This window comes from Cnephaeus nilssonii, assembly GCF_951640355.1.
Source record: "Cnephaeus nilssonii genome assembly, chromosome: 1".
NCBI lineage: Eukaryota > Metazoa > Chordata > Mammalia > Chiroptera > Vespertilionidae > Cnephaeus > Cnephaeus nilssonii.
Genome location: NC_137072.1, coordinates 116,675,503 through 116,690,867, shown reverse-complemented (window position 1 = coordinate 116,690,867; position 15,365 = coordinate 116,675,503). Strand labels below are relative to the sequence as shown.

The 15,365-nt window shown below is 55.8% G+C and overlaps 1 protein-coding gene across 4 annotated transcripts in view; it reads left to right on the top strand.

Annotated features, from left to right (window-relative positions):
- The window catches only part of HTT (huntingtin), a 93,521-nt gene that overhangs the window by 38,301 nt on the left and 39,855 nt on the right, over positions 1–15,365 (top strand). For all 4 annotated transcript variants that reach the window (XM_079767500.1, XM_079767499.1, XM_079767498.1 and 1 more), the window contains 7 exons: positions 833–979; positions 2,277–2,397; positions 5,582–5,658; positions 6,897–7,048; positions 9,392–9,594; positions 12,843–12,969; positions 13,998–14,125. In XM_079767500.1, coding sequence (XP_079623626.1) covers positions 833–979; positions 2,277–2,397; positions 5,582–5,658; positions 6,897–7,048; positions 9,392–9,594; positions 12,843–12,969; positions 13,998–14,125 — 955 coding nt within the window. The remainder of the gene's footprint in view (positions 1–832; positions 980–2,276; positions 2,398–5,581; positions 5,659–6,896; positions 7,049–9,391; positions 9,595–12,842; positions 12,970–13,997; positions 14,126–15,365) is intronic.

Below are 15,365 nucleotides of genomic sequence, written 5' to 3'. Positions count from 1 at the left end.
CGGCGCACGAGCCTTTGTGTGGACTTAGGCTTTCATTCTCGTGGTGGGTCCCGGCAGTGGGCTCTGGTGCCCCTGCAACAGGCCCGTTTCACTCCCACGCGGGACTGGTTGTGCCCAGTTCTGCTCACCAACATGTTTCAGAGCAAGTTAAACATGTGTCAGTTGTTTAGGGAGAAACTGGTATTTCTTTAAAAAAAATAACATGTTTACTGAACAAAATCTAAGGAAAATATAAAAAAGTAAATAAAAACCTTTGCAACCAAACCCCTCAAAGAAAACCAGTGGAATTTGGTGACATCTTTCCGCGTCCAGTGCCGTCATTTGCATTTCGCAGTGACCTGTACGGAGTAGCTTTCACTGCCTGTACTGGGTTTGTGTGACTTGCCTGGTCAAAGATTTTGGATCTTTACCATTTTCTGAAAACGATTGCAATTTTATACCTTGAAGAATTGTGCTTAATGACCAAGTCTTCATAGAGTAAAGATACTGGGATTTGCAAGTAAAATAGTGATTGTTTCTAAAAGTTCTGCGCCCCTCCTGCCAGCGTGGGAGTCCACGCACTCAGGCAAACCCCACAAAACGCTCCGCACGTGGATGCAGAAAGGAGCCCCCCTGACCGCTGGGAGAGTCCCCTGGGTTCTGCTTTGGGCTCCGTGTAGCGTGGTGAGGGTGTGGCCTGTGATGGGAGATCCCCCGACATGCTGAGAAGGCCCCCTGGAAAGAGAAGTGGGCTCGGGGCAGACATGCTGGGGGCCTAGCCACCCTGACCGAGGGGTGGGGAGCCACAGGGGTATCCATGCTTCCTCAGTGAGCAGCCTCCCTTTCATGTCAGGCTTGTCCCAAAGCTGTTCTACAAGTGCGACCAGGGGCAGGCGGACCCCGTCGTGGCCGTGGCCAGAGACCAGAGCAGTGTCTACCTGAAGCTTCTCATGCACGAGGCGCAGCCCGCCTCCCACTTCTCCGTCAGCACCATAACCAGGTACGCCAGCAGCCCGTCGGGAAAGCACCCTTCCCGGTGCCGTGCTTTAGGGCTTGCATCTAAACCGGACTTTCTAGGACGAAAACCCCACAGTGTTTAGGTGAAGGTGTTTGAGCAGCTCATCTTCCTTTGATAGTATTGTTCTTTTTCAGGATTTAGCTCCCACCTCCTTATGCTCGCCGAGTCACGCAGCAGTGACACCGCAAACTTCAGTTCAGCACGAGCCGCGTACTGAGTGTATTCCTCTGTAGGACTCTGATGCTGTCTTATCTAAAACGTGGCCATGGGGTGTTTCCCTTTGTTTGTCTTGCCTATGCCCTTTAATTTTTAGATGAGTGGGCTATTTATTTACTTACTTTCATTTATTTTTTTGTTAATCCTTACCTGAGGATATTTTTTCCATTGATTTTTAGAGTGGAAGGAAGGGAGGGAGGGAGAAGGGAGAGAAAGAGAGAGAGAAAAAGTGAAAAGAGAAGAGAAATATTGATGTGAGAGAGACACATGGATCAGTTGCCTCCCACATGCATCCCCGACCAGAGATGGAACCTGCAACCTGGGTGTGTGCCCGACTGGGAATTGAACCTGCCACCTTTTGGTGTATGGGACAAAGCTTCAAACAACTGACCCACACCTGCCAGAGCTCAGCCATTTTTTTATAGAATAACTAGAGGCCCGCTGCACGAATTCGTGCACCAGTGGGGCCCCTCGGCCTGGCCTGATGGATTGGGCCGAAACCAGCTCTCATCTCAGACATCCCCCTAGGGGTCCCAGATTGTGAGAGGGAGCAGGCCAAGCTGAGGGATCCCACTGGTGCACGATCGGGGCTGGGGAGGGATATGAGAGGTTGGCCTGCTGGGGAGGGACCGTGGGAGGGCTCCAGAGTGTGTTTGGCCTGTCTTGCTCAGTCCTGATTGGCCAGACCCCAGCAGCAAGCTAACCTACTGGTCAGAGTGTCTGCCCCCTGGTGGTCAGTGCACGTCATAGTGACTGGTTGACCGGTCGACTGTCTGCCCCCTAGTGGTCAGTGCACATCATAGCGAGCGGTTGAGTGGCCTTAGCATATCATTAGCATATTACTTTGATTGGTTGAACGGCCGACTGTACGACCAGACACTTAGCATATTAGGCTTTTATTATATAGGATGGCCACTTTATTTCTAGTCTTTCTTTAACTTAAAAACCAAGACTGTTTTAACTTCTTGTAGCCTTTAATCTTAAACTTCTAAATGCCATTTGAATTTTGAAAATGTCATAAGCTCTAAGAATACATTTTAAGTCTCCATCCTTTTCTTATCAGAATATATAGAGGCTATAACTTACTGCCAAGCATCACAGACGTCACCATGGAAAACAACCTGTCCAGAGTCATTGCGGCTGTGTCTCACCAGCTCGTCACTGCCACCACACGTGCACTCACGGTGAGTCTCCTTCGGGGGCCGGGCTCAATGAGATTCATTTGTGCTCCTTTGTAAGGTCAGTTCTTTCTTGTTGTTGTTAATTCTTACCCAAGGATATTTTTTCCAATGATTTTTAGAGAGAATGGAAGGGAGGGGAGGGGGAAGAGAGAGAGAGCGACACATTGATTGGTTGCCTCTGGGCCACAACTGGGTCAGGGGTCACACCTACAACCCAAGTACATGCGCTTGGCTGGGAATCAAACCCGAGACCCTTTGGTGTGAGGGCTGACACTCTAACCACTGAGCCACCGACCAGGACCATAAGGTCAGTTCTTTTTTTGTTTTGTTTTTTAACATATTTTTATTGATTTCAGAGAGGAAGGGAGAGGGGGAGAGAGAGAGAGATAGAAACATCAGCCCTAACTGGTTTGGCTCAGTGGCTAGAGCATTGGCCTGCGGACTGAAAGGTCCCAGGTTCGATTCCGATCAAGGGCATGTACCTTGGTTGCGGGCACATCCCCAGTAGGAGGTGTGCAGGAGGCAGCTGATCGATGTTTCTCTCTCATCGATGTTTCTAACTATCTCCCTTCCTCTCTGTAAAAAATCAATAAAATATGTTTTTAAAAAAAGAAAAAAGAAACATCAATGATGAGAGAGAATCATGAATCAGCTGCCTCGTGCATGCCCCGTCCTGGGGATCAAGCCCATGATCCGGGCATGTGCCCTTGATCAGAATAGAACCCGGACCCTTCCGTGTGCAGGCCAATGCTCTGTCCAGAGCCAAACCAGCTAGGGCAGGTCAGTTCTTAATGGTGAGATGATGTTAGACTCATAAGTGGGGCTTCCTAAGAAACTGTGATTCTTTGAACAAAATCTTGGTTTATTTCAAAGTAGCAAATGCTCGTAAAAAATTCAGCCAATACAGGAAGACATAAAAGTCAAAATAAAAACTATCATAATTTGAATGTGTTTTATCAGAAGTTTAAACTGTCTCTCATATAACTGACTCATGACTTTGTAGTATATACTAAGGGGTAAAAACCAGATATGCCAACAAGGATTTTGTATAACGTAATTATTTTTATCAGGATTTATGATGCTGAAATTGGAAATGAACCATAATATCCCAGAATCCAAGAATGATTGAGTTCTGATTATGACTAAATTCAGTGTAGATGGTAGTGCATTTATTATGCACCTTATTAATATGATGCTTGGAGAATTTTCAACAGTTTACAGAGATATAACCTGAATTGTAATATTGAGAGGAAAAAAGGCACAATTCAAAACTGCACGCTTGTGTGTAGTCAGGTCCAAGTTTTGAGAAACATTAACATGTATATACATATACACACGTACATATATCCTAGAGGCCCGGGTCTGGACCTCTCGCAGTCCAGGACCCCTCGCTCCTTACCACCTGCCTGCTCGCTGTTCCTTACCGCTCGGCTTGCACTTGGCTTGCTGCTCCTTAGCACTGCTGTGGAGACGGGAGAGGCTCCCACCACCACCGCTGCGCTCACCAGCCATGAGCCCGGCTTCTGGCTGAGCGGTGCTCCCCCTGTGGGAATGCAATGACCACCAGGGGCAGCTCCTGCGTTGAGCGTCTGCCCCCTGGTGGTCAGTGCACATCATGGCAACCGGTCTTTCTGGTTGTTCCGCCGTGATGGTCACTTAGGCTTTTATAATATAGACTAGAGGCCTGGTGCACGAATTTGTGCACGGTGGGGTTCCTCTGGGTGGCCTGCAGGGATCGGGCTGAAACCCACAGTCCTACGCCGCCTGCAGGTCTTACCTGCCGCTCCCATTCATCCCGGCCCCACTGTGCCTGCCGCGGGCTCACACCCAATCAGTCCCGATCGGGAGAGGCTCACGCTGCAGCAGCACTCGCCAGCCACGAGCCCTGCATCTGGCGCCCTCCCAAGGGAGTGGCCTACGGGATCGAGCTGAAACCGGCTCTCCATCATCCCCCGAGGGGTCCCGGATTACGAGAGGGTGCAGGCTAGGCTGAGGGACCCCACTGGTGCACGATTAGGCCGGGGAGGTACTGTGGGAGGGCTCCAGGGCGTGTCTGGCCCATCTTACTCAGTCCCAATCCGCCGGACCCCAGCAGCAAGCTAACCTACCGGTTGGAGCAGCTGCCCTCTAGTGGTCAGTGCACGTCATAGCAACTGGTCGACTGGTCGACTGTCTGCTCCCTGGTGGTGAATGCACGTCATAGCGAGTGCTTGAGCGGCCTTAGCATATCACGCTTTGATTGGTTGCTTGATTGTTCTGCTTTTGGCCTATTTGCATATTACCCTTTTATTATATAGGAGGATATATGTTTCTCATACTCGGGAAAATGACAGGCAGAAAATTGCCAAAATTGATTTAGGATGAGTGATTTTTCTTGGGAACTCACGATGAGTCCTGATCAGCCTTGACTTGCCTTTCAGACCTAAGATTGTGTGGGCTCTCCAGTTTGGCTTCCCTTGGGTTTGTTCAAAGTGTCATAAACGTTATATGTTTGTATTTATTGTGGCCTCTGCGTGTCAGGCACTGTTCTAGGCTCAGGCTGTAAGACAGAGGGGACCCTGCCTGCACTTCCTGTAGTCTGGTCTGGGGATGGACATACCAGCTGGACAGAGTGGGAAGGCAGGGGGCAGTGCAGCCAGGGGGAGGGCTGGGGGCTGTGCAGGCAGGGGGAGGGTTAAGGGTAGGGGATGTACAGGCGGGGAGGGGTTATGGTGGGGGCTGTACATGCAGGGGGAGGGGGAGGACTGGGGGTAGTGCAGGCAGGGGGAGGGTTAAGGGTGGAGGATGTACAGGCAGGGGGAGGGGTAAGAGTGGGGGCTGTACACACATGGGGAGGGGGAGGACTGGGGGTAGTGCAGGCAGGGGGAGGGGTAAGGGTGGGGGGTGTACAGGCAGGGGGAGGGGGAGGACTGGGGGTAGTGCAGGCAGTGGGAGGGGGAAGGGTGGGGACAGGGCAGGCAGGGGGAGGGGGAAGGGTGGGGACAGGGCAGGCAGGGGGAGGGGGAAGGGTGGGGACAGGGCAGGCAGGGGGAGGCCAGGACAACCGCAGCTCCAGGCGAAGGGCCTGCCGGCGCGGGCCCACTGTCCGGCGGTAGACACGATCTGTGCGTCTGTGAAGCGTGGGGGAAGGAGGCTCGGTTGAAGAAGCTTTTTGTGTTCGGGTGACTTCGTTATCCTTCCTCTCCAGTTCGGGTGCTGTGAAGCTTTGTGTCTCCTTTCGACCGCCTTTCCGGTGTGCACCTGGAGCCTCGGTTGGCATTGCGGGTAAGTGTTTTTCTCGGCACGTGGCGTCTGCAGGTAGGCGATACGAACGGACTTCTTGGGGCCCTGTTTCTTCCCTGTGCGGTCCTTGGTCCCCTGGGCCTGGGAGGCCCCACAGGTGCTGTTGGTGTTGGGACGGGTGGCAGGAGCCGCTGGGCAACACCGAGCTGGTTCCGAGGGACGGGCATCAGGCTCCCTCCTCGGCCTGTGGAGGCTCGGCTACAAGAACCCCGTGTGCTGGCCAAGACTCCCTTTTCTTATCCTCACCGAGGACCCGTTTTTATTGATTTTAGAGAGAGGAGGAGGGGGGAGAAGAGAAAAACGTGGACACGATGGGAGTGCCTCTTATACGCACCCGACCAGGGATTGACCTGCAACCTCTTGGTGTACAGGATGATACACACTTTGTCCTTGGGCCAGGGCATAAAGACTGCTAACTGGCCTGCTTCTCTTTAGAATTAGTCTTACGTATGAAACATGGAGAAGCATTGTTTAAAATCTAACGTGACCCACCGCGGAAGTGTGGTGGCCACAGGAGTGGGCGGAGGGATGCTGTGCTGCAGGCGGGGTGTCCAGCGGGGTGTCCCAGCAGCGGAGTGAGGGAGCTGCTGTTCTGCGGACACGGCTCACGCCACGCTGGGCAGCCCCGCCCATCGTGCGTCAGCGCCCGGCCAGGGAGCCTTGCCCACATGGAGGGCGCTCCCTCTGGGGTGAGGATTTCCTGGCAACAAGTACCTTCAAGCAGCTGCAGTTTCAGTCGCAGCCCGCCCTGCTCCTGCCCTGAGTGCCGGTGCTCTGAGGTGAGAGAGGGCAAAGCCCCAAGACGCTCTGCTCAGCTCGGCCGCCGGCTCCCACGTCTCCGGTGGGGTGTGCAGAGCTGTGGGTCACAGGAAAGAGGCCAGTTGATCGTCAGGTCGCTTGCTGAGCTGGAGTGCAGGGCCAGTGACAGGCCTTCTGGTTCAGAGGGAAGCCAGGCTGCTTGCTTTGGCGCTGACCAGTATGCTCGGCTGGTGAGCGTCATCCCATGAACCGAGGGTGCCGGTGCGGACCGGCGGGCCCATGCCGGGGCTGCAGCCTTGATCCTCGGTAGGGAGTCTGCAGGAGGCAGACGGTGGATGTTTTACTCACGTTGGCATTTCTCTCTCCCCCTTCCTTGATCTCTAAAATAATCAATAAAATAAAAGAAGAGCGTTTGCTTTAAAATGTTTCTGTAACATGACCTCGCCCACATCTGCCCCCAGAGTGCCCCCTCTGAGCGCCTGGGACGAGTCCAGGAAGAGCTGTACTGTCGGGATGGCCACGGTGATCCTGACCCTGCTCTCGTCCGCGTGGTTCCCGTTGGACCTTGCCGCCCATCAGGATGCCTTGATCTTGGCCGGGAACTTGCTCGCAGGTAATGGTTCTGAGTTGAAACAGGGACCTCGGGTCTTTAGCTCTTGATTTCCTTGTGAGCGGCGGGGCAGTGAGCATAGGAGGGAAAAGTGCTGAGGTCGCTGCGAGCAACAATGGGTTCCTGACGTCAGACGTTGCCTCCGTGCGTAGGCGTGTGCTGTCGGCGTGTGCTGTCGGCGTGTGCTGTCGGCAGCTAGTCTGGTCCAGTGTCCCAGTGGAGCCCTTTCCCAGTGGAGCCCCTGCAGAGGCGCAGGCAGGCTCCTTTCTCACTTCCGGTGAGGGGCATGGGGGCCAGGCACGGTCTCCGCAGCGGGGTGGTAAGAAAGGACGACGTGTGGGGCCCAGCGTCCACAGGAGGACTGTCCTGCTTGCTGCGGAGGCCATTGAGGGGCTTCGTGAACGGCACCAACAGGCGAATTAGGACGGGTGGGCAAACGTGGGTTACTGCTGCTACTAATTAAACAACAATTAGTGACAGGTCATACAAGAATACACTCTGTTCAAAAGTAGGTGTGCAGAACAGAGAGCCCAGAAACCGACCCAAGCCATTATGCTCAATTAATGTTCGACAAAGGAGGCAAGAGCATACAATGGAGTCAAGACAGTCTCTTCAATAAATGGTGCTGGGAAAATTGGACAGATTCATGCAAAAAATGAAACCGGACCACCAACTTACAGCATACACAAAAATAAACTCAAAATGGATAAAGGACTTAAATGTAAGATGGGAAATCATAAAATCCTTAGAAGAATCCATAGGCAGCAAAATAGCAGGCATATATTGTAGCAATCTTTACCCATATATCTCCTAGGACAGTGGAAACTAAGGAGAAAATAAACAAATGGGATTACATCAAAATAAAAAGCTTCTGCACAGCAAAGAAACCACCAACAAAACAAGAAAGCCCACTGCATGGGAGAACACATTTGCCAATGTTATCTCCGATAAGGGTTTAATCTCCAACATTTACCGGGAACTCATACAACTTAACAAAAGGAAGATAATCCAATAAAAATGGGCAAAGGACCTAAATAGACACTTTTTGAAAGAGGACATACAGAAGGCCAAGAAACATTTGAAAACATGCTCAGTCACTAATCATCCGAGAGATGTAAATCAAAACAACAATGAGGTACCATCTCACACCTGTCAGAATGGCTATCATCAACAAATCAACAAACGACAAGTGCTGGCGAGGATGCGGAGAAAAAGGGACCCTCGTGCACTGCTGGTGGGAATGCAGACTGGTGCAGCCGCTGTGGAGAACAGTATGGAGTTTCCTCAAAAAGTTAAATATGGAACTGCCATTTGACCCAGTAATCCCACTCCTAGGACTATATCCCAAGAAACCAGAAACACCAATCAGAAGAATATATTCACCCCTATGTTCATAGCTAAGATTTGGAAACAGCCTAAGTGCCCATCGGCAGATGAGTGGATTAGAAAACGGTGGTACCTCTACGCAAAGGAATACTATGTTGCGGTAAAAAAGAAGGAATTCTTACCATTCGCAACAGCATCGATGGACATGGAGAGCATTTTGCTAAGTGAAATAAGCCAGTCAGAGAAAGATAAATGTCACATGATCTCACTCATTTGTGGAATATAGTGAACATAAACTGATAAACAAAAACAGATCCAGAGACAGAGAAGCATCTCAGAGGGAAGGCAGGGGAGGTTGAGGGGTAAGAGATCAACCCAAGGACTTGTATGTACTAGTATGCATATAAACCTAGCCAATGGACACAGACAGTAGGGTGGTGAAAGCATGTGCTCGGGGGTAGGAGCGGCCAGGGAGAGGTCAGTGGGGGAACAAGGAGACACATAATACTTTCAACAGTAAAGAGTTTAAATTTTTTAAAAAATGGCCAAAAAAAGGAGGCTGACAGTGTGAGTATGCACATCAGAGTGTGATCGTGTGTTACTGCTGATTAATTCCTGTGTTGCTGGTTGGTGGTAGCAATACTCACCTGCTGGGCCTCCTGTGGTTTGGAAGGGCCACTCCGTGCCCTGACGGGGTGGAGGAGGGGGACTGGGAGGTTCAGGCTGTCCTTAGGGAAAGAGCGAGTCAGCAGGACGTGCAGGCGGCGGGAGAGAGTGAGGCGCGAGTGCACGCGGGGCCGCCCCCGGGTCACTGCCACTCGTTGGGGTTGTGACGGTGACCGGCGTGGAAATTGGAGCATGCTTTGGGGGGAAATGCCAGTTTCCTGGTGGGTTTGAGGTAACCGTTGACTGGCAGGTGGAGCGGTGCCGTGTGGATGGGTCTGACTGCCGCGTGTTTCCCAGGTGCTCTCTTTCCCGCCCCCCACGGGGGTGGAGCTAACACCTGTGCCTGTGTCACAGCCAGCGCCCCCCGATCTCTGAGGAGTTCCTGGGCCGCCGAGGAAGAGGCCGCCCCGGCGGCCGCCAAGCAGGAGGAGGCGTGGCCCGCGCTGGGGGACCGGAGCCTGGTGCCCATGGTGGAGCAGCTCTTCTCCCACCTGCTGAAGGTGATCAACATCTGCGCCCACGTGCTGGACGAGGTGGCGCCTGGACCCGCGGGCAAGGTAACCTCGGGCCCGGCCCGTTGCCGTGCAGTGGATGACGGCTTCAGGCATGCCTGTGTGTGCCCAGCCGTCGGTCCCGTACTCTGCTTTACGTGAGCAAAATTGCTCATGTTGTGACTCGGAATTTCATACAAAATGCCGTCATCCAATTCGGAGCCCGCTGGCCTCGTCCCCAAGTACCGCTGCCTCCGAGGGCAAAGCTGAAGCTAGCTCAGTGGGCGTTCGCCGATGGCAGGAGGCAGGTTTGGAGTGCTGGCACGGCCCTGGCCGCGCTCCTGGTGTCGGCAAACACTGTGCCTTCTGTGAGCGCGGTCAGTGACAGCAGCTCCACACACGCCCGCTCTTCCCACGTGGGTTTCCGAGAGCGCAGCGCACTCACCTCTGCACCTCCTGCTCCCCGCTTGCTGTCTCCATCGCAGCCTCTTCCATCTCCCGCCACCCCCCCCACCCCTCCCCGCTCTTTGCGGGCCTCTGTCACCGCCCACACCCACTCTTTAGCCGCCACACTCTCCCCAGCAGCCCTCCTGCCAGGTCAGTCTTTGAACCTCATGGGTGCTTCTCGGTCCCGTGCCCCCCCGCCCCCCTCCTCAGTGTCCCTCCTGCCCTGGAACGTTCCCTCCTGCTGGCTTCTGATCAGCTCTTGCTTCCCTGACCCTTCCGTTCCGGGCGTGTCCCAGGTGTGGTCTTTGCCCACCCTGAATGCTTTCCGAGCTCTGTCCTGCATCGTGCTCTGTAACCATGGAAACGTGCCACATCTGTGCCCGCCGGGAGAGTGGCACGCGCCCTTGACATGCAGCACTGTGGCTAAGGAACAACTTCTTTTCAAGTACAGTTGACATCACCATCAGTTCCAGGTGGAATTACAGCGGTTACACATTTCTATAACGCATGACGTGACCCTCCTGACAGCTCTGTCCCCACCCGGCACCGAGCGCAGTGACTGCAGCGTCATTGCCCATATTCCCCGGCTGAACCTCCCCTCCCCAGACCGTCTGTCCACCATCTGTACGTCTTAGCCCTCCCCGTTCCCACCCAGACCGTCGCCCTCCCCTCTGGCAGCCATCACTGTTCTCTTATCTATGAGTTTGTTCACTTACTTTGTGTTCTAGATTCCACATGTAAGTGAGATCATATGGTATTTGTCTTTGTCTGTCTGACTCATTTCACTCAGCGTCCTAGCCTCTAGAGCCACCCATGTTGTTGCAGATGGTAAGAGTTAATTCTCCTTACCCGCTGGGTGGTGTTCCGTTGTATGCACGCACCACGGCTTCTTATCCGCTCATGGCAGGGGGCACTGGGACTGTGCCCGTATCTTGGCTGCTGTACAGACGGCGGTGAGCACAGAGGGGTATGCCCTTTCCAGGTAGCGTGTGGGTTTCTTGGGCTGTGTCCCAGGAGTGGCGTTGCTGGGTCCTACGGTAGCTCCATTTTTAATGTTTGCCAGTTTGCATTCCCGTCGGCAGTGCACAGGGGCTATTGAACTTCGGATGTTGTCTGTCACTGCGTTTGCATTTCAGAAGCCACGTGTAGACAGTGGCTCTCGTGTGGGCAGGCGGAGCCAGGCAGCATCTAAGCATCAGAGGCCCCAGGCCTGGCGGGCACCAGTCCCGTGTGGTCCGCTGCCCCACGGCACTTCTGCCTGGCGCTTCACGACAGCCCAGACCTGGCGCGGCCCACCGTCTGCGCCAGCCCCGCTCCTCTCACTTTGTGTGCGGTGTTTGTTTTGTTTTTTAAATATATATTTTACTGATTTTTTACAGAGAGGAAGGGAGAGGGATAGAGAGTTAGAAACATCGATCAGCTGACTCCTGCACACCTCCCACTGGGGATGTGCCCGCAACCAAGGTACATGCCCTTGACCGGAATCGAACCTGGGACCTTCCAGTCCACAGGCCGACGCTCTATCCACTGAGCCAAACCAGTTAGGGCTCGTGTGTGTTTTTTAATGTTTTTATTGGTTTCAGGGAGGAAGGGAGAGGAAGAGAGAGAAACATCAATGATGAGAGAGAATCATCGGTAGGCTGCCTCCTGCACGCCCCTCACAGGGGATCAACCCTGCAACCCGGGCACGTGCCCTGACTGGGAATTGAACCATGACCTCCTGGCTCATAGGCTGATGCTGAGCCCCTGGGCCCCGCCGGCCGAGCTCACTTTGTGTTTTGTAAAGTTGGGAACGTGGGCGTCATTGCAACTCTTCATTCTTGCCCCAAGTCCTTTGTTTTCCCTACTAAGTATCGCACGAGGAACCATTTACATACATGTACGTATACGTGTGCACGCACCTATACTCACCCAGGAACACAGGCTGTTTCCTCTGCTCACTGCCACTGCTCGGGCCAGACGGACAGAGCGCCTCATCTGGAGGCTCAGCAGCCTCCGTGTGGAGAACAGCACGTTGGTGTGATACGGTTGGCGTGATCCACGCCCCTGCCTCCCCTGCAGTGTGCGGGCCACTCTGCAGTGCCCACAGCGTCGCTTGGCCGCCCCTGCAGTCGGTTTTAGAACCCAGAAAGGAACGCTGTGCCCGTTAGCCGTCACCCTTCAACCCCCAGGCCCCCTGGCTCCCGGCAACCCTGGCCTTCCCATTTCTGTGGGGAGGTGCCTGTTGCGACATTCATGTACGTGGAGTCACACCGGTGTCTTGCGTGCCTGGCCCCTCCCCTTAGCGTGTCCCCGGGGCAGTCCTCTGTGCTGCTCTCCAGTCCTCCCCGGCCCGCAGCCATCACGTCCGCTTTGCGGGCCTCACGCTGACGGGCACGGTGAGTTCTCTGAGATCCCGAGTGAGGGCCCAGCTGGGGCCTGGGGTCCAGGCTGTTGGCATCCTCGCTGCCCCCTGCGGGCTGCCCCCTGCGGGCTGGGAGCCGGGGCGCTCCGCAGCCTGTGGGCCACCAGCTCTGCCCTCAGCTGTGACCTCCGCTCAGTCACCTCCCCTGCGAGCCTCCTCACCTGGAAGATGGAGTTTAAAACGTGGCTCCGGAGAAGGCTCCGGGCGCCGCTCTGGGAGGTGTCCTGCCGGGCGCCGGGCCTCCGTCCCACATTCCCAGCACGCCTGTCAGGAAGTGCTGTCCACACCCACCGCGCGGGGCGAGGGTTGGGGGATGGACCCGGCTCTGCAGCTTCTGAGCTCCGTGCGTGGATTCGAAGAGAAGATGAGCTCTGGGGGGATGCTTCTCAGCGGGCGGTGAGCCACAGGCTGCAGACCGCCGTTTCTGTGGGGGTGACGCCCAGGTCCTCGTTCTCCGTTCCAGGCAGCCTTGCCGTCCCTAACCAACGCCCCTTCTCTCAGTCCCATTCGGCGGAAGGGCAAGGAGAAGGAGCCGGGCGAGCAGGCGTCCGTGCCGCTGAGCCCCAAGAAAGGCAGCGACGCCAGCCCAGGTAGGAGGCACTGGCGGGGCGGGGGCGGGGCGGGGGCCACCTGTGTCCTAGACGTGCGTTCAGGGCCTGTGCGTACAGGTCGGGTGAGGTGATAACGGGTACTTTTCGGGAATAAAACTCAGCAGTGAGGCCAGGGGAGTGGTTTCCCAGGTGTGGTTCCAGATGTTCATGTGAACTCGTGTGTGCAGCCCACATCGGGCCCTAAGGTCTCTGCGTGTCTCGCTCATGTGGGGTCACGGCAGCCTGCAGGGCCCTGCCCGCCTGGCTCCCTGCGGAGCGGGCGGGATCCTGGTGGTGGGTGAGGGAGGCGGGGTCGTGGCGGGAGGGAGCAGAGGCGGTTCCCAGAGGGGCGTTCTGAAGTGGGAAATGGGGGTTTACAGTGGGGAGCGCCCGCAGGAGAGAATGGGGACACAGTGATCTGAGCGAGAGGACCCGGGGGTGTTCACAGCCGCTCAGAGCGTGGCTACCCCCGGCGAGGCTCAGGGTCCGTGCTCGAGGGGCACCGGGTAGAGCGGGGTGGGGGTGGGGGGCCAGTCCGACCCTCCGCTCACTCTGCTGGGAGAGCCTGCGTCTCGGGGGACCGACCGCAGCCCGCGGGCCGGCTGCGGAGGCACCTGGCGGAGGGTCCCCTCAGTCTGTTCAGCTTGGGCAGCTCTGGGGGGCGCGGCATTGAGATGGTGACGCCGCATCCGTGAGAGCCGGTCCCTCCCCCGTTGTCAGGGCCCCGTCCCCGTCCCCGTCCCCGTGTGAGGGCTGAAGAGACGGGCCACCGGCCGGCCGGCACACGAGCAGCAGCGTCACTGCCCTTCGTGTCTGCCGTCCCCGGGTCCTGGGAGGGGCTCCGATTCCGCTCCCGGTCTTCAGCCGGTTTCTGTGGCTGCCCGCCGAAAGCCAGGAGCGTTGGCCTCCCGTTCCACTGGCGCGCTCGGACATGCTATTGCAGCCCCGCCTTAGCCTTAGCGCGGCTCACTGTCCATCTACCGTGTGTGTGTGTGTGTGTGTGTGTGTGTGTGTGTGTGTGTGTTCAGCCTCTCGACAGGCAGATGCCGCAGGGCCCGTCACGACCAGTAAACCCTCGTCGCTGGGGAGCTTCTACCACCTTCCCTCCTACCTCAGGCTGCACGATGTCCTGAAGGCCACGCACGCCAACTACAAGGTACGCAGCTCAGCCTGCGCCCCCCCCCCCCCCCAGTGCCTCGGGCTCGCTCGCTCGCTCGCTCTCTTCTTGATGGACTCTTGCAGGTGGTTTCTGAGGTGTATGGAAAACCATCTCAATTTTATTGAGACACGGTTATCTGTAACGTAACGTTTTTAACCCTTTGCACTCGCTTGCTTTTTTCTCGATTCCTTTATTCTAATGCTAACCGTGTCGAGTCACACTCGACATCCGAGTGCAAATTAAAAAACACGTTTTTCTTGATTTTTTTTTTTAGAGAGAGAGGAAGGGAGAGAGATAGCTAGAAACATCCATGAGAGAAACATCGTGGATAGGCTGCCTCCTGCACGCCCCGCCTACTGGGGATCGAGCCCACAACCCAGGCACGTTGCCTAACTGGGCATCAAACGATGACCTCCTGGTTCCTGGGTCGCCGCTCAGTCACTGAGCCCCGTGGCCAGGCTCCCCTGGGTTCTTGAGGTCTTGGGGTTCGTAGCGTGTGTGCCCACATGGGATGTGAGGGACAGCTCGTGTTTCCAGGTTGGCTCGGCCTCTGGTGGTAGCTTCCAGCCCTTCAGTCTTCACGCTCTCGCCCCGTGACCCCGCCCCCCTGCGTGCTGGGGCGGGCCACGTCCCACCATCTCCCCGACGGAGCTGCACGGACCCTCTCGCTCTGGGTGCTCGCACACCTGGCGGGTCCCTCCCGGCCTGTGGGTGACACCCGCAGGGTGACAGGAGAGTGGCTACTGTCATTCCCACTCCGTGTTCATCCCGTGTGACCTGGCTCCTCTCTCACGGGGCGGTCAGTTCGTCCCGCTGAGCTGCTTTCTGTTCACCGCAGCACGTCTGAGGGCTTGGCCAGCTCCTGTTCTCATGCCCATTTCTAACCTTTGACCTTGTTCGTGCCCATCACGTCTTGGGGCCTGACCCGTCCTTTCGGTCTGTGAATGGGGGACGGCTGCATCGTTCAGGCCGAGGCCGTAGAGCCTGAAGGCAGGGCTGCCTGAGGCGGCTTCCACGTGTGCGGGGCCCGGCTGGAAGGCGGGGTCTGAACTCGGTGGCTTCCCCAGGGCTGCTGCACACGGAACAGGGCGTGCACGTGTGTTTGGGATGCTGCTTGTCAGAGCCTGGTTATGACCCATGGTCCCATCGTTCCATTTCGCAGAAGGTTAGGAGGCGTTTCTGTCTGTAGCGTTAGTACAAGTAGGAAGACGCCTTTGAAAGAAAACAGATTTCCTAC